General features: G+C 37.6%; 1 protein-coding gene across 1 annotated transcript in view; it reads right to left on the bottom strand.

Annotated features, from left to right (window-relative positions):
- Nucleotides 1–3: 3 nt before the first annotated feature.
- myripb (myosin VIIA and Rab interacting protein b) overlaps nt 4–25904 on the bottom strand; it is a 110236-nt gene continuing 84335 nt past the window's right edge. Inside the window, 14 exon segments of the mRNA XM_057322850.1 lie at nt 4–2263; nt 4536–4608; nt 4762–4857; nt 4956–5117; nt 5414–5593; nt 9421–9483; nt 12312–13280; nt 14124–14770; nt 14924–15113; nt 16236–16421; nt 16514–16594; nt 16831–16928; nt 17831–17911; nt 24283–24419. Of these exon segments, the coding sequence (XP_057178833.1) occupies nt 2202–2263; nt 4536–4608; nt 4762–4857; nt 4956–5117; nt 5414–5593; nt 9421–9483; nt 12312–13280; nt 14124–14770; nt 14924–15113; nt 16236–16421; nt 16514–16594; nt 16831–16928; nt 17831–17911; nt 24283–24419 (3025 nt within the window). The 3' untranslated portion in view covers nt 4–2201.

The following is a 25904-nucleotide window of genomic DNA, read 5'->3' as shown; positions in this document are numbered from 1 at the left end:
GTCTTTTCAGGAATGCAAATTTTATTTATGTATGGCTGAACACTGTTGCTGTCAGAAGCAATTTGGCACGTGAAAATTCATTGGCTTTTTCAGAAGATTTTCTGTTCCTGCTTTTAACTTGGAATACACAACGATGCTGTTCTGACAGGCTAATGTCCTTTCATTCTATTTATCATGACAAACCCAAAATACACTAACATATTAGATGTCTGTCTCTTCTCTTTTTGCAATTTATTAAAATGCAAATACAGTATGCATTCAATGTTTAATATACGTAGAAAAATACATGACACTGTAGGACACTTTTATATTTCTTGACTGTGCTTTTCATAGGTCATTTTTACATCTATTAGAAATGTAATACATGCTTATAGTCACAAACATTGCCATAGACAATAACAGGGAGCAGGACCCATTTGAGACATTAAAAACTACGGAAAGGAGAATGACAAAGTAGGAAGATGCAAACCAAATTTCTTTCTATTGGCTTCAAAAAGTGAAAAAAAAGATGAAAAATCCTTTCAGTGGAATTCCTCAAATGAGGTAAAATTTGTAATGTCATAAAACATAAAACAAAGTTCTAAACGGAGGACCAAAAGATGACGGAAAATGACTGTAATTTCTTTTTTTGTCGGAAGTTAATCTATTATTCGAATAAACCCAATAATCAGTGTGTTTTGATAGACGACACGTATCGTCTTGTCACACGGTAAGAATGATGCAATGTGTCATATAATGTTACCTGTCACTTGATAACTCTCCATAAAATTAGTCTTTATTTTATATATGCACAATTTAGAATCTTTTAGACTGTAAATCTTATTATATGTGTATTGTCATTGTGTTGAATGTCTGTACTAGAAGCTTCCAACACCAAAGAAAATTCCTTGTGTGTGCAAGCACACTTGCAATAAAGCTCTTCTGATTCTGATTCTGAATAACATAGATGGACATCCGTGCTTTATACAATAACTTTAAATAAAATGTTATCTAATATAATAACAAACATGAATATGATCTTGTGGCAATTTAATAACGTACATAAAGCTGTTTTTATCTCAGCACAGTGATAATACTGGGTTTATTTAATACTGTGCTACAGTGATATTTTGCTAATGGTTGTATTCAGGCATAGTATATCAAATGATCATGTGCAAACCAATTTGTGTGTGAGTATTTTACAGCACATCCACATACTTTTCAACTTTAGTAAATACGTTCTTATTTTTGTAGTTTGACTTTAATACTGAAGCAATGCAGAACGTGATGTAACTGCAGGGTATTTCAGATTAATGAAATGATATTAGGAATCATGACAGTACAGTACACATCACTTGTGGGTAATTTACTGAAGTGTGTTTTACTGAGATGGAATGTTGGCCAATAATGAGGCAGTCATTTGATATTCCCACTCAAGAGGTCACCGGATATCCAGGGTTAATTTGGACACAAGTGTGTGAATACACGGGGGGTTTATGGTTTTGCAAACACACACTCACATGTGCATGTGCAACTCATTATATGGCAAGATGGTCAAGTACTTTCCAATAATACTTGACACTTTGTCTAAAACAAATGACATGCAAAATGCAAGTCTTAGAATTGTTTTAGTTGATTTAGATGCTGAACACAATTTCATTAGCTACATTAAATGACAAAAAAGAAACCTGAGTCATTTGTGCCAGATATGAGAAGAAACAGAAATATGTTAATGGTAACTGCCTTTGAAGATATATAGATGAAACTCAAAAGGGTCCTGCAGATATTTTGCGTTTACTTTCACATGGACATTTCATACACTTAAAACTTTTACCAAATATGGTACAGCCTTTTTATTCATTCACATTTCCGACATACAGACACGTACAACACTCAGAAAACAGGAGAAAGAAGGTCAAGGTCCCAGAATGCTAACATTTACCATTGTCCACCTATGGTACACGTGTAGAATGCTAAAATTACAATGACAACCCTCTGTGGTGGTTCATGGAGGTGTGTGGTCTTCTTTAAGGCAGAGAGAAACAGATGCGGTTGCCCTGGTTACTGGAGCACAGAGCTCCGGTTATGAGCCCGGGGATGTCTAGTCGCATTAATGCTGATCATATTGGAGGACCAAAAGTTAGATCAAGGCACTAGTGTGGAACAGCCTGATGGTCCTAGCAGTCAAACAGTGAAGTTATAAGGAGCCAGAAACGTGGAGGTCACATATTCTCTTGCCATGGCCTCATAGATCTCACCTGTGGCTCGGGTTTAAATTCCGTTTCTGTGTGGAAGCAATTCAAAACAACCTCTTAGTAAATACATACTAGACATATTTTAGTATGCATCACACACTTGATGGACTTTTTCATGGCTGTAGATGTTGACCAAGGATAAATTGTCATAAACTTATTTTGTGGAAATTTATTTGAAGGGATAGTTCACCCTCATGTTATTCGGAACTTGACTTCGACTTGAAAATGACTTTCTTTCTATTGCAGAACACAAAAGATGACATTTTGAAGAATGTTGATGACCAAACAACGTTGGCCCCAATTGACTTCCATTGTATAGACAAAAACCTATTTCTCAACATTTCTTCTTTATACCACAGAAGAAAGAGTCATGCAGGTTTTGAACAAAATGAGGGTGAATAAAATATGACAGAATTTTTATTTTTGGGTGAACTATCCCTTTAAATTTTAGTCATGGTATGACTTGCAGAGCATGAGTCATGTATCTGCTCTTGCTAAATGGAAAAGAAAGTCATAAGGGATGAGAATGACATAAGGGTGAGTAAATAATTTTTTTAATATTTCATTTTCGGCTGAACTGTTCCTTTAATTTCACTAACCAACTTTCTGATGTAATCATGCAGATCATATTAAACTGTATAAAAGAGTATTGAGGAAAAACAGCCTTCCAACAATGTTGACTATATAAAAGAACCACTTTAGCCTCTTACAAGGTGGCCATCATCATCTCCAGCTTTTGGTAGGCTTACGTGACTAACAGCTAAACTGGAATAAGTGAGATTTATCTTTTCAAGATGCAGCAACAGGTAATGTGAAATAAATGAATCAATATGAATCATGATCATATCAATGGCCGGGGCTAAAGAGAAACACCATTAATTAACAGATAAAACAAAAGAGGAGAAGAAATAACACTGCCAGTCGGCTTACTGTTTCTTCTCTAATGGACCCTGTCCTCTTTTCTTCTACATGGTGCATTAAGTCTCGCACCTTTTCAGTGGTTACCCATTCCACCTTTCTTTTAAAATCAGAATGTGTCACTTGGCGTGACAACATGTTTATTTCTCTATGTCTCCCCCTGCTCAACGTCAGAGGAAAAAGGTGCTCTTTTCATTGAAGCAGACTGAAATGATGCCTCAGGGATGTTAGAAGGTTCATGAGGTACGGTCACACATACGCAACATGCAGCACATGATGGTCCGATGATAAAATCGAGACGAAAGCAGAAATATTTCAACAAAATCTGTAAAGGATATTATATATTCAAATATTCTTTGAAAATAATGTAGAAATAAAATGTAAATGTAAAATGTAAAATGAATGTATTGGTCTTAGATTTAATGTATATGACCGGACTCGCACATTCAACTTGAGATCAAATCTGATGCTTTACATATTGACACATTATATTTCAAATGGATTTGCAATGTGGAAGATTAAAGGCGGGGTGTCCGATTTCTCTTAGCCGTTGTTGATGTTCAAATCACCAAAACAAACACAACCCTACCCCCATCTTTCGCTTTCGTCAGCGCTCGGCTAATGTCCGTCCTGTGCACTGTGCACCTTACTGCTGATTGGCAACGAGGTTGTTTTGGTACTCGGCCTGACTCAGTTGTCTAAACCGTAATTCGGAAATCGGTTACCCCGCCTTTAAGGAGGATCTATTGACAGAAATGCAATATAATATACATAACTATGTGTTCAGAGGTATAAAGACCTTACATAATGAAGCGTTATGTTTGTATGACCTTGGAATGAGCTATTTCTATCTACATACACCGCGGGTCCCCTTACATGGAATTCAACATGTTGTTTCTACAGTAGCCCTAAACAGACAAACTGCTCTATAGACCCTGTTGAAAAAACAGCATATGCTGGTTAGGTAGGTTTTGAAGCATGCTAGCTGGTTTGTGCTGGTTTAAGCTGGTCATGTGCTGCTTTGCTACCATGCTTCAAAACCTACCTAACCAGCATATGCTGTTTTTTTCAACAGGGGAGTGAGTTTCATTTATACGAAATCTTAGTTCTGTGTCAGCAGCCGTAGTGCTTCGAAAGGGAGGGGTGGAGTGAGCCGTTGGTTGCAATTCGCAACCTCACCACTGGATGCCGCTAAAACTCATTCACTGGACCTTAAAAAAGCTCATAAAAGCAGCTTGTGCAAGTTGTGAACTACATCCTAAGTCTTACAAAGCTGTAGTTTACGCAAGCTTTGTGTTAATTGACAATAAAAAGAGCTTTTAATGTCAGAACGCTTACAGGAGAATCACAGCTTAATATTAGTCTATGTAAGTGTGTTCAAACCTGCTGACAGACTTCTGAGAGGAGGTGCAGGAAGTTTTCTCCTCTGATGTCGAGAAGAGTCCAGAGTCTGGGGCTGAAACAGAAAAACGCCGTTACTATTCCACATATATGTACAATATTAAAAACCACACAATGTCAACATGCTTTATGCCCAAACCCATATCACACAGAAAAACGACACACAAGTTCATTGTTGATGTAATAACAAGGTGTGGATGAAACTCACCTTAGGTTTAGACTTGTACTTTGAAAACCGTGTGCATGTAGACACATTTAAACCTGCCGATTTGAGGGATGCTATTCTTGCCTCGATATCAGAGATCTAAACAGAACAAAGACAAGCTCCACTCGCACACTGCGTGTAAACACCTGTAGTACTGTGTCAATAAGACATTAATGACTGCTTTATCACATACACACCTGGAGCTCAGACTGCTGCACCTGAGCGGCAGCTGTGGCCACCTGGTCTTCCAGGAAAGCCAGTTCGGTTTCTGTGGTGGAGCTGCTAATGCCGCGAGCACATTCTTCTAAGTCGATCAGCGCCCCCTCTAGGCTGTACACCGCACCTGCAGCCAAATACACCTGCACACCAAACAAACGACAACAAACCGATGCTTCCAAAGGTTCATTAGAATGTAAGAGATTCATTTCTGAATTGCATTTGAGTCAGTATATTAAATTTGACTACAAATGAAACATGACCAAACAGCAAATAAACATTTTTTGCAGCATTCAAAAACTAATTTCCCCACAGAATTAGAACACAATGATCTTTGATTTCTTTTAAAAGCAACCTTAGTAATAAAATGAAGTACAACAGGAGCAAAAGCAATTGAAATACTTCTCTTTGGATCGTGTTTGTAATTCATCAATCTCACATTTTCCTCCATCTTGGTGAGGTGCTGGTCCAACTTCTTGTTTCCTGTGCCAGAAGATAATGGCGTGCCAGCTGGAGAGGGGTCGTGAACTTTGCCTTCTGCCTCTCCAAGCAATTCCTCTGTGGCGTTTAAAACCTTCAGAACCTCGGTGGTGATGCTGCACAAGGACGCAGCCGAGTACTTCTTAATATACATATGAACGAGAAAGAGAGCAGAAAACAATGATGGAATATAAAAAGGAAGTAAATGGAATGTCAGTGCTTTTGGTGTTCACATTCAACTGTTGTGTATAACACACTTTACACATAGCTACCAGAGACCTTGCTTACACTGATAATTAGGCATGGACATATTGCTTGTCATGCTCAAGATGTTGGATCAATGAGGAGGATAAGAGGATGAGAGATGCTCTAATACATCACAGGTTAAGGGTTATTTGAGGGTGTATTAAAGGACCAGTGTGTAGTTTTTTGGAGGATCTATTGACAGAAATGCAATCTAATATACATAACTGTGTTCAGAGGTGGTGTTTTTCTTACCTTAGAATAAGCTATATCTACGTATCTACATATACCACAGGTCCCCTTACATGGAATGTTGTTGACATGTCACCATGTTGTTTCTACAGTAGCCCTGAACAGACGAACTGCTCTACAGAACGCGTTTCGTAAATACTAGGGATGTAACAATATCAAAATCTCACTGTACGATAATACCTCGATATAAAGTCCAAGGTACAATATTTATTGCAATATTTAAAATTACAAATGATGACTTGAAAACGTGCCATAAGCATCCTCTTTTCTTTATCCTCTAATCATAATGATGTTGCTTAGAGGTATGACGAGTTATAGTATGAGATGGGTCAAATATTATATATATTTTATAAAATAAAATAAAATAATTCTATTAATTTCAGTGTTGGGGGTAACGCGTTACAAGTAACGCATGTTACGTAATCAGATTACTTTTAAAGTAACGAGTAATGTAACGCAATTACTTAATAAATTTACATATCAATACTCGAGTTACTTTGTTTTTCAAGTAACTCGAGTTACTTTTCAGTCTAATTATTGATTTATATGAACATTTTTTAAACTGCAGAAGTGAAATTCCGAAGTTAGCAGTGTCAACAGTAGGCAGAGCTCTGATGAGGTGGAGGACTACTGGTCAGGAAATATTTGAAATGTGTTTTTTAAAGAAAATAAAGGTGTGTTATAGACTATACAAGATTGTTAAATACATTACAGTGTTAAACACTAAAGAACGGCAAAGTCTGGAAAAGCATGAGCATCAGTTAGGTGAGAAAAAGTAACGCAAAAGTACTTTCAGTTACTTTCCACAAAAAGTACCCAAGTACCGTATTTAGTTACTTTTTTATAGAGTAACTCAGTATTGTAACTAGTTACTTTTAAAGGTAACGTTCCCCAACACTGATTATTTTTTCTAACATTCTCTATGTTAGGCCCGGAAGACCTATCGTTTCATACAGTCATGTGACCACGATAATATTGAGACAATTTTGCTATTGCGATAACACGATATCAATATTATTGTTACATCCCTAGTAAATACGTTATCTCTTTCGGGAAAGAAGCGAAAACGTGATGACATTTTAATCCTCTCTCGGCCTACGTAGTGCTTCGAAAAAGGGATGGGTGGAGTGAGCCGTTGGTTGCAATTCGCGATGCCCAAATTTATTAAGATATATTAATACAAATTTATTTACAATTTGTATGTTGCACGGTTAAAAAGCCTTTGCACAAAAAATAATAAAATAACACAAAACATTGCTACTACTATTTCCTGTATATTTTTTCTAAATTAGAATAAAACATTATCTTCTAATAGATTGCCATTTTTGGCAAATTGTTTTGTCAAATAAATTCCTTAAAAGTCTATTTTGTAGTGCTGTCAATCGATTAAAAAATGAACTAATTAATCACACATTTTTTCTGTGATTAATCGCGATTAATTGCACATAACATTGATGTTTTTAAATATTCTTTTACATACTAATAATTTCACATTATTTAATGTAAAAACAGATTTCTTTAACAGCATCATTTTATACATGAAAGCCAACATTCTGATATTAGTACTGCATTTGATGTCCCTATTAAATAGACTATTTTTTCCACAAATTAAACCCATTATAACAAACGTGTGCCCAGGGGTTAAATTGGGATTTGTTATGTGCCGGGGCTCTGTGGGGGATTTTGAGGGGTGCCCCGGCCCAATTTAACCCCTGCGTGTGCCCTTTCTACCTGTCTAACAGGTAGGAAATATACCGTACAGAAATAAAATGAAGCTCTCAACCGCATTGACTGCTAAATTCTAAATTAAATACAGAAGAATTCTCCCCTCATCCAGCACATATGAAAGGTTTGTGTATGAAACATGCCACAATTTAAGACATTTCTCACTGAAAATGTTCCCCTCTGCTGTTTTTCCAAAACCAAATTATGCATACGACAGGTTTGGCAATGATTTGGTTACTTTCATTTTTGGGTGATAAGTGCCTTTCAAGAGACAACGTGCAAAAAAACATGACGTGACCGAGCGTGCGTTCCACACTAAAAACTAGAACACCAGAACACACGTCATCACAAGACTGTGAAAGAGATGGGAACGGCTTCTTTTTTTTTGTCAATACTATTTTAAAAATATAACAAATGTAAGGGTTCAGCTAGAATACAAATAAGCCATCAATATTAGACGTACATCGACGTGTGTGGACGTGTGTAAGACAGTAAGAACACATGAAAAGGGGTAAAATCATAAGATGAAATGACTTTTCAAGATGAGAAAGTGAGAATGAAAGAAGTAAGAAGAAAGAGAAGAGCTGTGTGATTCAGTAATGACTACTTGAGGAATCAATTAATGGTTGGTTTACGCTTTGATCAGAGGAATAATTGATCCAAACGCACTTCTCAGAGCACGTGTGTCTCTAAGTATGAAAAGGACCGTGTGTGCTTGAGAATCGGACGTGTATGATGAAGGCACATACAAAAAGCAGGTAGGTTTACAGTGCTTATTGAATTCAACCCCCACCCATGAAATCAGAAGTGTCAAGTCAAAAGATGACACACAAACACACATCCTACCAAGATACACATCAACAGCACCACAGCCAGACCAACACAATACAAATATAACACGTAATAATATTTTACTTTACTATGCACATCTGTAAATAACTCTTCAAATTACATCTTATGTGTATTACTCAATTTTGCTTTCATTTGATGTATTTAGCTGTTCTACTTCTTGTATTATGTATGCAGTATATACCGTATGTATCTACAGTAAGTACTCAGAGCTCATGTACGTATGCGCACACATATTTTCAGAATTCTGATCTGAAAATAAAATAAATAGTACAGTTAATCCATCCACATGCAAACTCCCGACAATGCGTATATGACATGTTTAGGTCCTTTCCACTGTGTGATTACCTTTAAAGCAAAAAAGTGTGCACATAACTAACACAAAACATATTTAGCTTAATCTCCTGAAGTGGACAAACACTATTTCTGCAGGTTAAGCGCTCTCCTTTTTATGATATATTCTCTAACTTTGGCCAACATTCTCTAAAGGTTTTATTACAGTTATCAAAAAAATTCTTGCAGTAACGTTTAATAAGCATTCCATCAACGTTTTAAGTCGTAAAAGTTACATTGTTAATGGGACATTTAAAATATTCACGTAACGTTATTATAACGTAATTCGAATGTTAGCAAAACGTTCTTTCTTACATGTTTTTGTTAGCTGGGGAGAAACAAGCAAATGTTTTGGTAAACACCATCATATTCTGCTCATACAGTAGTATTAGCACCACCAGAACAACATGCAAGAGCAGGAACACGATCTCTTTAGATTTGTATCTTAGCATGTGAATGCATTTGCAAAAGATCACAGTAAGGTTTGAACATAAATGGACTGCACATTGAGAGTGTTTGTGCCTGATTCAACCTCAAACAACATCTGATGATGATGTATCTCACCTGATGTAAGAAAGAGGAGAGTAACAGAAGCTTCTGCTCTAGGGCACGATCACTGAGCCCCTCCTGAACCAACATGAAGTGATGGAGAGACAGGGATACCGAAGAAAGGAATGACGAGACAGACTCAAGAACTGCTCCACCAAAAAGAGACACCCTTAGAACCCAAGAGAACGAGAAATACACCTGGAACTGAGAGAGAGAGAGAGAGAGAGAGAGAGAGAGAGAGAGAAAGAGAGAGAGAGAGAGAGAGAGAGAGGAATCATGGGTATATAACAATGATAGTGGCATAGCATGAGAAAAAGACAGACAGACAGAAAAAAGTGTAAAGATAAACAGAGATGATGAAGTGGAGAGATGAAGGACAACAGACCGGACAAACATTAAATGAGATCAACCAATAAATTAAAATGTATCATTATTTACTCACTCTTGTCAATTTAACCTCATATGCTGTTATTTTGCAGCAGTTTAAATACAACAGATGTATTGAAATTCTTCAAAATGTATACTTTCTCTAATCTGATTCACAGACTAAAAACAACATCAAATGAGTTTAAACAGCTTTAGGGACAGTAAATAATAACAAACTTTTAGTTTCAGGGTGAAATATTCCTTTAATATACTGGCTGGAAATACAGGACAGGACAAGATGCAATGGCCACAGGTGAAGAGAACTCAGTGTTGTCTCTGTGCATTCCCCAGTCAGCATGATATAGAAGTTTTCTCAACATCCAGAGAGGTACCGTATTCATTTCTACAGGCTGATGCATGCAACAACATTCATACATCACACTTTTCCCCATGCATAACACAAGTCCAAAGTGGCAAGACAGTATTAGGATGTCAAACATGCTCTTCTGTGATCTGAACACCTTCATTCTGAGTTGGATCACTTAAAGTACATACAGCAGATGTACAGTAAGTGTGCGGGTTAGACAGAAAGCTGGAATGTTCTAGCGCAGTGGTTCTCAAACTTTGCAGATCAAGCACCACCTTTAATAAAATTTGTTGTTCCAAGTACCACCTAACGACCGCCATAGAAAATCATATGAATAAACACTCAAATTGCCTTATGATTTGATACACCTTGTCCTCCAATTCTAATGTATTATTAATAATACAAACCCTTTTTTATTTACCAGCTGTTTTCAAACTTTTTTTCCATGTTTCTCAAGTTAGTCAGCAGTAATAGTGGACACAAAACACTTTTCTGTAGTGCACTGTAAACAGGGCTCTGTAAATGACTCCTGAATTATGGGGGATTTATTAACTTTGTGGGGACTTGCAGAAAGACTAGAAACCTATATAAAAGACAGACAATGTGGAAAGAATATTTAACACGGAAGATAAATAAATAAAATATACGTATACTAAACATCAAGAGAACAGCTGTATAGGCTATAAAAAATAGAGACTCTTGTCAATGCGGTGTGTCAAAACTAAATCGCAACGCGCGCTTCATTGATTTAACCATGAATAGATGAAGATGTGTGTTGAATTAGCGCTTCACAGCAATTACAACAGCTTTAAACAGCGGTTCAAGTGCAGAAATACATACGAAGGTTAATTTACATCTGCCTGTCACGCGCCTGAGTTACATCGACCAATGATAAATAAACAATCATTCATACAACTATATTAAAATTGGACATAGGCTTTATGAGATGGTTTGAAATGACAAGAGGGTGAGTAAATGATGACAGAATTTTCTTTTTTGGGTGAACTATCACTTTAAGTGTTTCAACATTCAACCATGAATAACGAAGGACGTCGGTCCACCAAGATGTCGAGTCTAAATCACATCGAGTCTCCTTGATTTATTAACTGATTTTTATCAAACTGGATAAACAAACCTGCTTTATAATATTATTTCATTCGTAGAGAGCTGCCTTACACTCCACAGTGATGTCATCATACGGTAATATCATTGTATTATATATCTGCACCATTACAAAGAATTCTATTATGTCATTACAGAACATGTCCAAAAAACTAACTATGCCAATACCAAATATGTAAAAGAGTAAATTTTATTAGATGAATTGTTTTTTACACACTATTAAAACTTAGATTTACATCTATGCATTTGGCAGACGCTTTTATCCAAAGCAACTTACATTGCATTATACCATACATTGTATCTGAGTATGTGCAATCCCCTGGGATCGAACACATGACCTTGGCGTTGCTAGCGCCATGCTCTAACCACTGAGCTACAGGAAAGCTTAGTACTAAGATTTAAAGGGATAGTTCACCCAAAAATTATAATTCTGTCTTCATTTACTAATCCTCAAGTTGTTCCATACCTGTATAAATTATCATGTATAAACCTTTGGAAGAATGTGAGTAACCAAACAGATCTCACCCCCCACTGACTGCCATAGTAGGGAAAATAAATACTATGGGAGTCAAAGGGGGATGAGATCTGTTTGGTTACTGACATTCTTCCAAACATCTCCCTTTGCGTTTCGCAGAACAAAGAAATGTATACAAGTTTGGAACAACTTGGGGTTGAGTAAACGATGACAGAATTTTCATTTTTTGGGTGAACTACCCCTTTTAAAAATTTCTCCACCTTGAATGAAAATTCAACATATTCTATGATTGGAGTACTAAAGTCATGAGTTTGACTCCCGGGGAACACACAATTTTGGATAAAAGTGTCCTCTAAATGTACATGTTGGGCAAAACAAAGTACACCAGCAACATTTCCCTGCCTATGGTTTGGAACAGCCGTTGCATTAGTGCCCCTATAATGCCTTAAAACACTGTTTAGGAATAGGCAGCTCACTATCCAGGAACAAATCCTAAGCAAATTACATTAAAGCATGAAATGAAAATAAAGGAGAGTATGTTTTAGTGAAACTAGAGTGAGTTTTGTCTTCGCTTACCTCAGATGGAGCCATTTGCTCCTCCAGACCACAAGGGGCACTCTCCGGAGATGTGACGCTTGACCCTGTTCTCTTTGTCTCATGTTGTTCTCATTTCTCTGGCCTTGTTTCTGATTTGCTTCTTTGTAGTGACATTTTTTTGACCTCCTCACTGCACTTGTATCGCTCCAAACTCCTGGTTCGCTAGAATCGTTCCTTTACTCTACCTGTTACTTCCTCTGTTACACTGCTCACTTCCTGTTTCTCCTTCTGCTTGGACTTTACTCTGACGTCAGGTTCACTGTCCATGCGTGTGCTTTTCCTTTGCCTCTCAACCTTCGCTTGCTTCTCTTGATCTCTTTGAATCTCTATTTCTCGTTGTCTTTCTCTGTCTCTCTCCAATTGTTGCTCCAGTACTCTTTGTCTCTCTTGCTCTCTCTCAAACTGTCTTTCTATTTCTCTCTGTCGCTCTATCTCTCTCTCTATATATATCTGTCTTCCTACATCACCCTGTCTCTCCAGCTGCTGTTCATTCATTTCTCTATCAATCCTCTTGTCTCTTTTACTCTCACGCCTTTCTTTTGGTCTCATCATCTCACTTTCTTTCTCCCTCACACTGTTCATTCTCCTGTCGCCAGCTTCTCTGATTGGTTCAAATTGTGAAGACAACACATCCGTCTCGCTGGCCTGGCCAACCAGTTCACAGAGTTTGGATCTGAGTTCCTGTTCCAGGGTTTCATTGACAGAGGAGGCCCTCAGTAAGGGACCCTGAATGGCGAATCCTTGTTTGCTGAGCATGGGCGGGCTGGCAGCGCTGGAGTTGTGTGTCAATGTGTTTTGACAGTCAGGTTCAGGGGTCATGTCATCAGAGGTCAAAAGTTCAGGCGGGGTGGTCACAGTGTCTGGAGTGTGGTAACCGAGAGGGGCTGGAGGCTCCTGGCTCAGCTGTCGGCGCATCATCATGGCGTTGAGGAGCAGAGCGCTGTTCTCCTGATTTGAGTTGAGGAAGAGAAAGATTTAGAACGAAAGACAATAATTAAAGAAAGACTTTACGAAACTATGAAGCAAGACTTCATGAAAAGCTTGTAGGGAATGGAAAGTGCTGGTAAAACTGGGAACACAGCTTTTATAGCCCTGCACCGCCATCTACTGGAGTCAAATATAAAGCACATTCAGAATTAATTTAAAGAGATAGTTCACCTAAAAATGAAAATTCAGTCATCCTTTACTTGTTCTCATGTCGTTTCAAACCTGTATGACTTCAGTTCTTCTGCAGAACACAAAAGAAGATATTTTTAAGAATGTGGGTAACCGAACAACATTGTTCACCATTGACTTCCATGGTATGGACACAAAAAAAACAAATATCTAAAAATATCTTTGGTTCCACAGAGGAAAGCAAGACAAACAGATTTGGACAGACATGAGTGAATAAATATGACATACATTTTATTTTGGAGTGAATAATATTATGTTTATTTTTTTACACGGTTTAAAGTTTTTGAGTCAGCTTCACATTAATCATATAACCTTCATTTATTCTGAATTATTCATAGAAATGTTCAACGGTGAACTGGTAATTTACATTAAAATTAGGCTACAAATGACAGTACAATTCAATTAACTGAATTAAAATCCCATTTAGAATTCTGAATAAAAGGTTTAATCATGTTTATTAAGACAAATGATTGTTGCATAAGTAATTTATTTCCAATTTGTCCTCCAATTTGTTTGGATACCCTCATTGACAAAAAGTTATGTGAGACTAAAATGATCCCATAATCCAAATTATTCAGCCCTAACAATAATACTAAAGCCCGTTGTTTTTCTCACCGCTGTAGCAGCGCTGTACAGCGCATTATGTGCTCGGCTCTGCTCTGAATTCTCGCGCTTGTTCTTCCGTCGCCTCCTCGACCTTTTGACCTGCTCGCTTTGCTCCTCCCCATCACTACTATCCCCTCCCAAACAGGGGTTAAAGTTCACATCCAGGACCGCTGGTCTCATAAGATGGGGTGCAGCAGTGGACGGAGGATGTTTAAAAGGAGGGCACAGGTTCGGATCAGGTGGTCCTTTTGTCTTCTGGGGCGTAACATGGGCGAGTCTGCGGGCTCGAGTCGATGGGCCAGTTGACATTTCCGAGTCCGAGTTGAGGGTCTCGGTGTTGGTGTACTGACCCGAGGAGGGGGAAGTCACAGGCGGGTGTTGGGTGTATGTCCATTCAGGGTCGTGTTGAGAGTCAGTGTAATAGGTTTCGTCAGAAAGACAACGGCGAAACTGTAACAGGGCGGCCCCCCAGCCCCCTTGGTCCTCGGGGTCCGAATCGGAGCCCATTTCGTCGTACGCAGACACGACGCCCGATTCTTTCTCAAGTACGCTGAAGACGAGGCTCTTGCGCTTGGTCAGCAGACTGGGCCGGGAATGCTGGGAGCTCTGCAGGGCGATCCAGTTACCATCAGGGGACTGCAGTACTGAAGATGCACCTGCGGGTAGAGACACAAGCACATGAACTGATAAATATGGAGGAATTAAAAATTTGTTCACTGTCATTATCATGTAAAGTTATATTAAGTTCTATACATAATTTGTGCATTTCTTGTTCTGGTGCACTCTTCTGTTGACGTGTGTGTTCTTACTGGAGTTGTCGAGGCGGTCAACGCTCTTCCAACCTGGAAGTGATGATGCTCTTGACTCCCTCCTGAGTGAAGAATAGTTCTGAATGTCTTTTTCTACCTCTGAACACCCAGAGCCGCCCGGTGCCATAAGCACCTCAGGACTCTTCTCTGGAGAATCGTCACTTGTTAAAGAGAATGCTAATCTTGACCTCTAAACACAAACACAGCAAGCATGCAAAACATTATGAATCATTAATAATTCATTTCATACACTTCATATCAGAATAGCAACACAGTTGTGTTTCAGCTGTCGGTAATCACAAAAATGATTGCTGTATGTTTTTTTTAAAGAGCAGTATACATCTCTACAAAAATATAAATGCATACAAAAATGCACCAATATATTTCACAGATTCATATAATCTACTAACATTAATATCAATGCAGCAGATGGTTTCCAATCTGTGTTGTGTGTGACCTCTATTCATGTTTAATTGTCAAATAATGGTTCACATTACAAGCATTACAGAAATCCTTCAAGCATTAAATTGTTTCTTTCATTTTTCAATTACAAACACTTCAGTCAAATATCTGTGTGTAAGCAGACAGCTCATTCATTTACAGAAGGCAGCGCACGCACTGACTCGAAAGAGAGAGAACAGTTTAGGAAAGAAAATGGCCAGTGGCAATCTTTTTTATTTACTTTCAACTTTTTGGGGATTTTCACAAAGTGATTTTTTGTGGCACTTAGTGTTAAAATATAAGAATGAAGCCCACAGTCTAAAAAGATCGGTAATGGCTGGAATACACTACAAGACATTTAAAATCTGAAGAGATTTTTTAAAAACAAGACATCGTACACTTGAAGACTTTTTGACAGTTTCAGATAGAAACACACTAACTGATAAATCTGCAGACTGGCACAGACTTTCTGCAACAAGTCCAGACTGAAAATCTGGGCAAAATCTGAGCAAAAGTATTGTAGTGTATTATAGCTTAACCCATTCACTTTAGGAATGCAAGCTGTTTGCAATAAAAGAGTTTAACCAGTAGGGAGCGCCAGAGGTTTGCATTCTATCACAGATTGACTTTGTGTGAATGACATTTAGAAAAGTTCAAACTACAGCAATACAACAACACACACAAACACAAACACACAGCTACATACATTGTGGGTGACGTACAGATGAGATCAGAATATTGCCATAGTCATTTAATCATCACTACATTCAAAGTATTGTGAAACATAAACAGTTTTTTCATTCATTTAATTCATCAGTGTTTCTTTCTTGATGTGAAATACATTTAAATGTGTTTGTGTGTGAACTCTTACCCACAGGGAATAGGGGCTTGTTGTGTCGGCCTGTGCTACTGCGCCGTGTTGGGAGGTAGTGTGTGAATGCTGCGTTGCGTGTGCGTTTTGGGTTGAGGTGGGAGACGGCAACTCGTTACTTTGAATCTGAGGCCATACAAACTCATACTCGGCCTGAATCTCAGATCTCTTACCCCTCTGAATGATCTACAGACAGAGAGAGAATGTTAAAGTATTAACAAATTACCAAGATATATAAAACGATAACATGCTTCATTTACAAAACTTCAACTTCCTACTTTTTGAACAATTGTAGTGGCGAGTTCCTCTACGAGCTCTTCCCTATGGTCACACAAATATCGAGCTTCATTCTGCTTCTCCTGCCACATAGGAGGGACATAAAACAAGAGAGAAGTTTTAGATAAACAGGCAAAAAACGTTATCCACAGCCAGAGTCGAAAAGTGTATTTAGTCAACAACACTGGCAACAAAATATGACTTATTTTTTCATTTTCAAACGATGAGTACATCGGTGCATGAAAACAGACGGACGTATGCAGTAATACTTGGATGAAGGATGAATTGGATTGATAATATATAAAGAGTCGTTTCTAACCAGACTGTCTCTGTAGCTCTCTGCTTTTGCGACGGCTTCCTCTATGGCCTCTTCTGCCACACGCAGGGCGACGGTGAGCGTGTCTGCCATACTGTACCCTATATACACGTATAAATTCAATGAGAACACAATGGCTTTATGATATCGCTGAAGCTGAACTTCTCGGTGTATGTCTATATGTGTTTTCTTGTATATGTGTAGCGTTATTTTTTAGATTAAGTGCTTGTTGTATTTGACCAAATACTAAACAGCCAAGACAATATAAATATTAATATCAACAGTTTATTTTTCTAGATTTGCCTGCATGGGTGTATCTAAATGTGGTTAGTCTTAATTACATATACTATGTCGTTTTGAAATAGCTCTTCAACTTCACACCCAATCACAAAAATGACATTTGTTACTGTAGATGGACAGGAGCGAACAATTCCTGTTTAATTCTAAGAGTCAAAACGAATGAAACTAAAAGAAATAAATCACCACAAAAGTTAAGAATAAGGTCACTTTATGCAAAATGTTTACTCAGCATTTTACATACAGTACACCAGTGGTTCTCAAACTTTTTTGTTGTTAGGTCCCCTTTGTGTAAAGTGCATCGCTTTGCAGCCCCCCCAAATAAAGACTTATAATCTTAAACTTAAATTTTTTATGAAACCAAAAATATATTCAGTTATACAATGCTGGAACATCAATTCTTTTGGCTGGTGGTCTTATTTTTCTGATGTTTGATAGCATAAAATGTATTATACATTATTATATATTTCATAAAATGCCATAACATTTGAGGCCCCCCCTTTGAGCAATAACCAGAATGAGTTAAGAAAACAACCAGTTTAAAGTATTTGTGATTTGTTAAGCACATGGCTTGTTATGGGTTAAATCTAGGTAACTGAAGCTTAGTCTTGATGTGAGTTTGAGAGCCCGTCTGATTTACAGTATGTTTACGGGAAAAAAAATATTACACGTGTACTGAGCAAAAGTGTATTGATTTTCATGTTACCTTCATTGTGTTTGTAGAGCGTGGAGTCACTGCCATCACAAATACTGCCATTATCGTTACTGCCTTCATGAGCGCTCACCTCTGACCAAACACAAGAGAAATAAATACATTTTAAAGTCAATTCCGATAAAAACGTGACTTTTATGGATTAAATTAGCAGGTGAACTAAAAATTCTTTCCATACTTGTGTCACAGTACAAATGTCACAAACTTCCTTGTTTCTCTGATAGAGAGTTGATGCTTCATTTCATCTGCTATAGTTGTCATACAGATTTAGCACAGGGAATTATGGGAGGCATTATCTGTGAGTATGTCATGTAAAAATGAAGGATTAAAGTCCCAGTGAAATAAAAAATTACAATGCCTATTTTTTCATGAAATATTGCAGCGTTTATTGTAAATAGTTTATCAATGTGGGTCATTCTCTTTTTGTGCCCTCATAATCTTTAGTTAAAATCTGAAAATCCACTTCCTTCCTATAATGACCATCCATCTCAAATGATGTAAATTAGATGGCATGGGCGGGGCATCTGTTAACTCCTCCCCTTCAACAGTCAGTCTGCTGCCAGTTCCATTTCAAAACGCAATGGCTTTTTTTATACATCCAATCAAATCTCAGAGAAAGACAAAAACACGGAAGTAAAAACGATCGCAACTTCCGGTTCACGGGGAGACACACAGACTCACATTGATGCTTTTCGCCAGTCAATAATTCAAATATTTTCAAAAAACACCTAAAGAAGACTACTGTGCATACAGTTATTCAGCAACCAGATGATATAAGACACATTTGGACTGAAACGTCTAAACACATGTTTGCCTGCAGCAGATGTTATTATAGGTAAAATAAACAGTGAGTAAATTCAAAGATATTAATATTTACAAGATTGGCCACTGCTGTTACAATGAATGGAAAAGAATGCAACGCTCAGTATGGCCGCTCTAGCGAAGGAAGTAAAACGAGCCAATCGTCAATCAGTAAAGAAGACTGACGATTCGCAGGAGATGAGGTGACATCGCACAAGGTGATTTTTAGCGCAATTTAAGCTTAGCAAACCAAAGTTATGATACTGTTCATGTCATGGTTTATTATTGATCGTAAATATGCTGCTTAATTGTGATTTTTGCCAGCGATTTTAAAAATATCTGCTTTCCCCTATTCAAGTAGATAGGACTGCGGACTTGCTATGACGTAAATAGCTGCCCAGAGGCATTGAAAACATGGCCGCCGAGTGGCACGAATTGGTAAATTCTATCAAATGGAATCATTTTCCCACACACTGAACTGAAGGCTATAAGTGAACCAATATTTAAAAACATAATGAATCGTGTTGATTATACAATCCAGAGACACACGCATCCTAAATATACTAATCCGGCTGCAGGATCAAAGCTAGCAAACATATCCAAACCTATTAAAAAAACAGGCACGTCTGAGGAGCTCACATATTTTATTCATGACAATTTCATGATCTCCTCTTATTATGCATTTATTGTACCTGTCAAAAATTGGGAAAGAAGATGGTAAAAACACAGCCGTAGTGTAATCCGTACAGTACAAGCCCAAATGCACATTAGTAAAAACAAACAGATTTATGTATAAACCTTTCTGGTTGGTGTGAATAAACAGTTCAAAACTAGAACTAAAACGTTGACTGTGTGGGTGAAGAGAGAGAGACCGACACCACGAGCAAAATTATTTTATTGCGTCCACCTGACCTTTCCACTTTCTCAGCTGACCTCGAGGGAGAGCTAGCTCGATATCACCATGACAACAGCACAGAGATAGAGACCCCCACAGTCTCTTATCTGTAACCGCCTCATGCAGGGCCAGTGGAACACAGGCACAGACGAAACACAGGTAAGTACATGAAACATATCACCACCAGATAGAACGTGGCCCTTCTTCTCAAATAGCATTTGCAGGATGACATCTAAGCTTTGCAGTCTCACCAATGAAACCTAGAAACAATATTTTGATTACATATGGTGTAAAATGTTAAAGTATTCATTAATTTTTTGGACATTTTTCTGTGTTTAATAACAGTGCTTTGGATGGCACAGTGGGTCTTTTCAAAGGACTGCTGGGTGGGGGTCTTAAGCAAGTGCAAGATTTTTATTATAAATATTATCACTCATTCAACATCACGGCCTGAGAAATTTATCAACTAATAATCTTCATTGCATTTCCCCTCACTGATGCATTTAAAGTCAGTCTGGCTCATAGCTTGGGGACCGTGACTCACACAACACATCTATGAAATAGCTTTCAATTTATACAAACGCTGATAATTCAAATTAGTTCATTTGGAGATTGACAGTTCATATTAATGTGAATATATCCACACACACAGACTGATATAGACCACCACACTGTATACTTCTAAGAACTGGCCTTCATATACTGAATGATTGTACTGCCACAATTCTGTGCTTGCAAAGCAATGTTAAGAGAATTATAGTTTTGAGCAAATAAAAGTTTGGGTTGTTTTATAAATGTCAAAGTGATGTATGCCTTAAAGGTATAGTTCACCCAAAAATAAAAATTCTGTCATCCTTTACTCACCCTCAAGTTGTTGCAAGTCTACATTTTGTTGTTCTACACAAAAAAGATATTTGGAAGAATGTTTGTAATCAAATAGTTCTGGGGCACTATTGACTACTACAGTAGGTCAAACATACTATGGTAGTCAATGGTGCCCCAGAACAGTTTAGTTTCCCACATTTTTTAAATATCTTCTTATACATAAAGAAATGTAAGCAGGTTTGGAACAACTTGAGGGTGAGTAATTGATGACAGAATTTTTGGGTGAACTATACCTTTAATCAAACTTCTGAAATACATCACTATGACTGGTTTCTCTATAATAGCATTGCCCCTTGATCTCTGTGATCTGTCTCTCTCTCTCTCTCTCTCTCTCTCTCTCTTTCTGAGTGCAGTTGTAAGTGTTGTGTAATAGAGTCACAGTCTATTTAACAGCTGCAACCCTGACCCACAGTGTGCTTAGTTCAATTCTCCTTAGTTAAACTGATCTCTGCTGCTTTTCAAGGACATGGAGAAACAGCCAAGTGGGTCTGAGTACACACACGCGAGCACACGCACGCACGCACGCACACACACACACACACGCACACACACGCACACATGCACACACACACACAGGTTAATCTGTTGTCATCCTCAAGCAACAAATGTACATACTGTAAATAAAAATGCTTGTTCTAAGGACATCAACACTGTATAAAGGTAAGTACACAAACACCCACAAAAAGCCACGAGAAAGGCCAAACCACAAACAAAATTATAAAGCAGGCAGAAAGTATTTTTCTCAGACAAACATCAATATCCACACTGCACATGGTTTAAAATCCAATTTTGTAAAGTGAGATTAGATTTCAAGTGCCTTTCAACACATACCGTATATCAGTGGTTCTCAAACTTTTTCGTTGTAAAGGCCCCCTTTGTGTTAAAAGTGCATCGCTTTGCCATCCCCCATATAAAGACGTATAATCTTAAACTTAGAATTTTTATTAAACCAAAAACATTCAGTTATACAATGCTGGAACCTCAATTCTTTTGGTTGGTGGTGTCATTTTTCTGATGTTTGATTACATAAAATCTATGATAAATTTCTATATTTCATAAAATGCCACAAAATCTGTGGCCCCCCTGGATCCATCTTGGGGCCCCCAGTTTGAGAACCACTGCCGTATACAACATAACAATAAAGTGTGTAATGTTTTCTAGAGCTTTATCCTCATGCAGTATACAGTAGTGTGAAATTCACAAAAGTAAAAAAAAATGAACAACACACTTTTGGAGCCTATTTGTTTGGCGTCTCATGCACCTTGAAACGGTGACCCATCTCATGCATCAGAGATTCTGAGAGACAGGAACAGAGGAAACAATTCCTGTGCGGACAGTCAAACCGAATCACATTTGCATGCAGTGTGAACAAAGCCCATGTCAAAGATCTCTCGTGGAGGAGGAAGTTACTCAGACATTACGTCAATCTGCACATCCGCTGGGCTGGTGCGCTCGCTCACTGATTCATGCTGTATAATCCGCACTTCTGATGTCAAACGAAAGCCTAGGATCAAGTAATCCTATTTGCTCTGATAGAGAGAGATAGAGAGAGATGTAAGGTATGTGTGGGCGTAGCCTAATGGTAAGGCGATTATTTGATTTTACACTACAATTCACATGAAATATTTCAACGGCGAGCTTCTACAGCTATCAGTATCGCATTCACCACTATCATCCACAGCAGCTGGCAATACCACTATAGAGTGCAACCATTATATAAAATAAGCCGCTAGCATACTGATACTCACATCTTAGCATCTCTCCAAGCTGTAATAATGTTCTTTTGCTACAGTGCTGAGTGGCCTGTGCTCGTGCCATTTTTGGCTGAGACTGATGCTTATTGTAAATTAAAGTAGCAAGAGTTGGTGAAATGCACCAGTCAATCAAACAGCAATCTGACCGGCTGGCTGCTCTGTGACTTCTGGGTAATAAGGGGCAACGGCGTTTAAGAGTGAAAACATGATTAGTACTTACCAGTGGATGTCAAAAAAACTCTGTCCACAACGTCTATTCATATTTTAAATTTATTTGGTGCTGTCTATATATTTTTTGGGATATTTATTTGAATTCAAGTATGCATCATTACAAGTATGTGGTGTGCTAGTCTGTAGTGTGTTATCATATTAAACCCGTGGCTGCGTCCGAAATCGCATACTGAGACAGTACGTACTGAATTTGAATAAGTACCTACCTATCGGCCGTTAAAACAGTATGTTCTATATAGTGAGTGGGAGTAGAATGAATACATTTCGGACATACTGCGTCCGCCAGGTTTTATGGTCATGTGACCCGTATGCTCTTTGACCTATGACGTATTAACAACATCCTACACATAATTTAGTCACGAGAAATTCATTTACTGGCACTTGCATTAGAAACGGAAGTCCGCCTTGAAGTTTTCCGCTATATTTATTTGATTTACTTTTGAAATTTGACCGTTGCTCAGCTCCCGTTGCTCAGCTATCAAGGGATAGATAAGTGTCCATCCGATCCACACTCACAAATCTCGGTGGAAGCAGTAGACCATCGGGGTATTTCTTGCCTACTGTTTTTTGCATACTTAGTATACATGACTCAAACTCATTTTCGCCTACTATATAGTATGGAAGTAGGCGATTTCGGACGCAGCCTGTGTCTTTATGTGAAAGTAAAAAGTCAACAACCACTGGATTGTTTCTAATTAATTCTTATTAATACCCTGCTGAACTCTGGACTAAGAAAGATAAATGACACAGTGTTGTACTGTAGCTAGATTTGCAGAAAGTGTATTTTTTAAAGAGCAATTGTCATTTTGTGTTCATTAATGAGCAATAAATCTAATGTTAGTGATGTAATGTAATGTAATGTCTAAAGTATACAGTTTCTTTTCTAGAAATCATAGTTAGTCAATTAATATTCAGTAAATTATGACTCATTTTCAAGGTTCAGTGTGTAATTGTTTGGAGGATCTATTGACAGAAATGCAATATAATGTACATAACTATGTATTCAGAGGTGTATAAAGATCTTACATAATGAAGCGTTATGTTTTTATTATCTTATGAGCTATTTCTATCTACATACACCGCGGGTCCCCTCGCATGGAATTCCCCATGTTGTTTCTACAGTAGCCCTAAACGGACAAACTGCTCTACAGAGCGCGTTTTGTAAATACGTTATCTCCTTCAGCAAAGAATTAAAACCGTGACGACATCTTGCTGTTTCAGCCACCGTAGTGCTTTAAAAGGGAGGGGTGGAGTGAGCCGTCGGTTGCAACTCCCAACCTCACCGCTAGATGCCGCTAATGTTCATACACTGGACCTTTAATACTTAATGAAACACCTTAATTCAACAACTTTTACAGTGAAATCGTGATAATATCAAGTCTTGTGTTGTTTACATTACGCAAAATCCACAAAAGCAATGGCATTTACAACAAAGAAGTTCACTGTTATGAATGACACTGAGTGTATCTGAATGTAGCATATAAACAATGCAACTAATGTCAAAAGCTATAATTATGGCTGGCACAATTTTACTGTGAAATTTCTTAAACCTGGAATACATGGAAAATAATCAGCGGGTTGCAAATATGTTTGCTGACAGTTTATTTTATTAAGTGTTAAAGTGAGTCATAATGTATTGCCATTGTACTGAATTGGAAAATCATTAAATTACTGTATATTATTGTGTTTCAGAAAAGAAAGCCATGCAGGTTTTGACTGTGTGAATGCCAGAAGTATTTTTCAATACATTTTCTTTTAACAATGAAAAGAAGCATCATGACTTAAAAAGAATAACGGCTAAATATCCGCAGAGATACTGTAATACAATCTTATAATTAAACAAATACTGCATTCCATATATGCATTTGATCTGACGGTACCTGGTAACTCAGATAATGCTCCTCTTTCAATGATGTGTTTCCTGTAGAGGGTCTTGAGGACTTTAGCGCTGCCAAATCTCTTAAAACGACTCTTAACATTATTGTAGTACCATTCCAGAGACTGCGTCCTCAGAAGCCTACACACAGAAACACAAACACAGAGGGTGGATTTTAAATAAAACACACAAACTAAAGTCAGATTAACTACACGGTAGATACAATGATGCAGTAATTGGAAATGAAAGTTGCCAAGTCCTACAAAGGCTTCAGGCGTTTTTTAATTATAACAATAAAACATTTCATAGCAATACAGCCTTGTCCATAGTAATGACATCGTAATGTGAACTGATTAACCCTTAAAGCCCATTTGACAATGAGGTCATATTCGAGTAAAAAAATAATAAAGTGTGTGTATGTTTGGCTATGTGCATGTCTGATTGTGTGCCTACTGTATACGGTCATTGATTGAACAGAAATAAATCTTCTGTAAAATAACAGTTTGTCCTGTAAAATCACATGGTTTTCTGTTTTTCTTGTAAATTTGTGATGTTTTCTGTAATTTGATGTTTTTTGACCATGAAAATAGCCTGTAAAAAAATCCCATAATAAAACAGAAATTTTCTGGCAGCTTGGACGCCAGAAATATACTGAAAATAGCAGTTTTTCCCTGTAAAATTACATGTTTTGCCACTTCTTCTGTAATTTGAAGGTATTTCAAGTGAAAAATCTCTAAATAAAACAGTAACATTGTGTACAATTACAGTTTTAGGAACATTATAAATGACAAATCTGAACAAATAACAGTAAAATTCTGTAAAATTGTGTTGTTTTTTTACAGTGTACCTGTACTAAACACCCCGTGATATAAGCAGAGCACCATTCACACACATATTCAATCATATACTGTAGGTATGTTTTGTAAAGAAACAGTCTCTTCCATAACTCAGTCAGACTGCAGTCTGACCATATGCAGTCAGAGAGATTAATGGTTTTCCCAAAAGCCTATATAATTGAGAGGACACCCCCGTGCCTCCTCCTCATCTAAACAGGATCGGAGTGTGGGAATTAAAAACGCTCATCTGTGAGTCAGCCAAGCTCCCACTTCCCTGGGCAATTGAGACCATTACAATAATTGACTTTCTGAAGGTTTAATGAATAGAATTTGTGTCCATTGGGCAACACGAGCAGAGAAGGAGAAAGATAATGGGTACAGGGTGCTGCAGGGCGCTGAAGTATTGAAACACAAGACTGTGTGAAGTGTCTGTGCATTTAGAACATTAAAAAAGCGTAGTAATTTGCTAAAACAAGTTTCATTTTCAGGTGACCTCTGTTGGCTTCATTTTGATATGAAATACAGTAGCTCTACATTTTTTTCTTATTTGATACCTGTTTTATTCAGAAATGTCTGATTACGAACATTAATAAAAGGCATTTCATGTTGCCTTAAGGAAAAGGATAAGTATTAAATCTGCTTTTTACATTGTGCTCAGTTATTATATGTAGACATAATGAGGTTTACCAATTAGCATTTTCATGACCCACTTTTAGAAAATAGACGGAGACTTTCAGCTCTATGAAGCCCAACTTTTTTTTGAAGGAAATGACATTATAATGTATGACTT

Source organism: Triplophysa rosa, linkage group LG23 (assembly GCF_024868665.1).
Source record: "Triplophysa rosa linkage group LG23, Trosa_1v2, whole genome shotgun sequence".
In the NCBI taxonomy this organism is placed as follows: domain Eukaryota; kingdom Metazoa; phylum Chordata; class Actinopteri; order Cypriniformes; family Nemacheilidae; genus Triplophysa; species Triplophysa rosa.
This window is presented reverse-complemented; position numbering and strand designations above follow the sequence as displayed.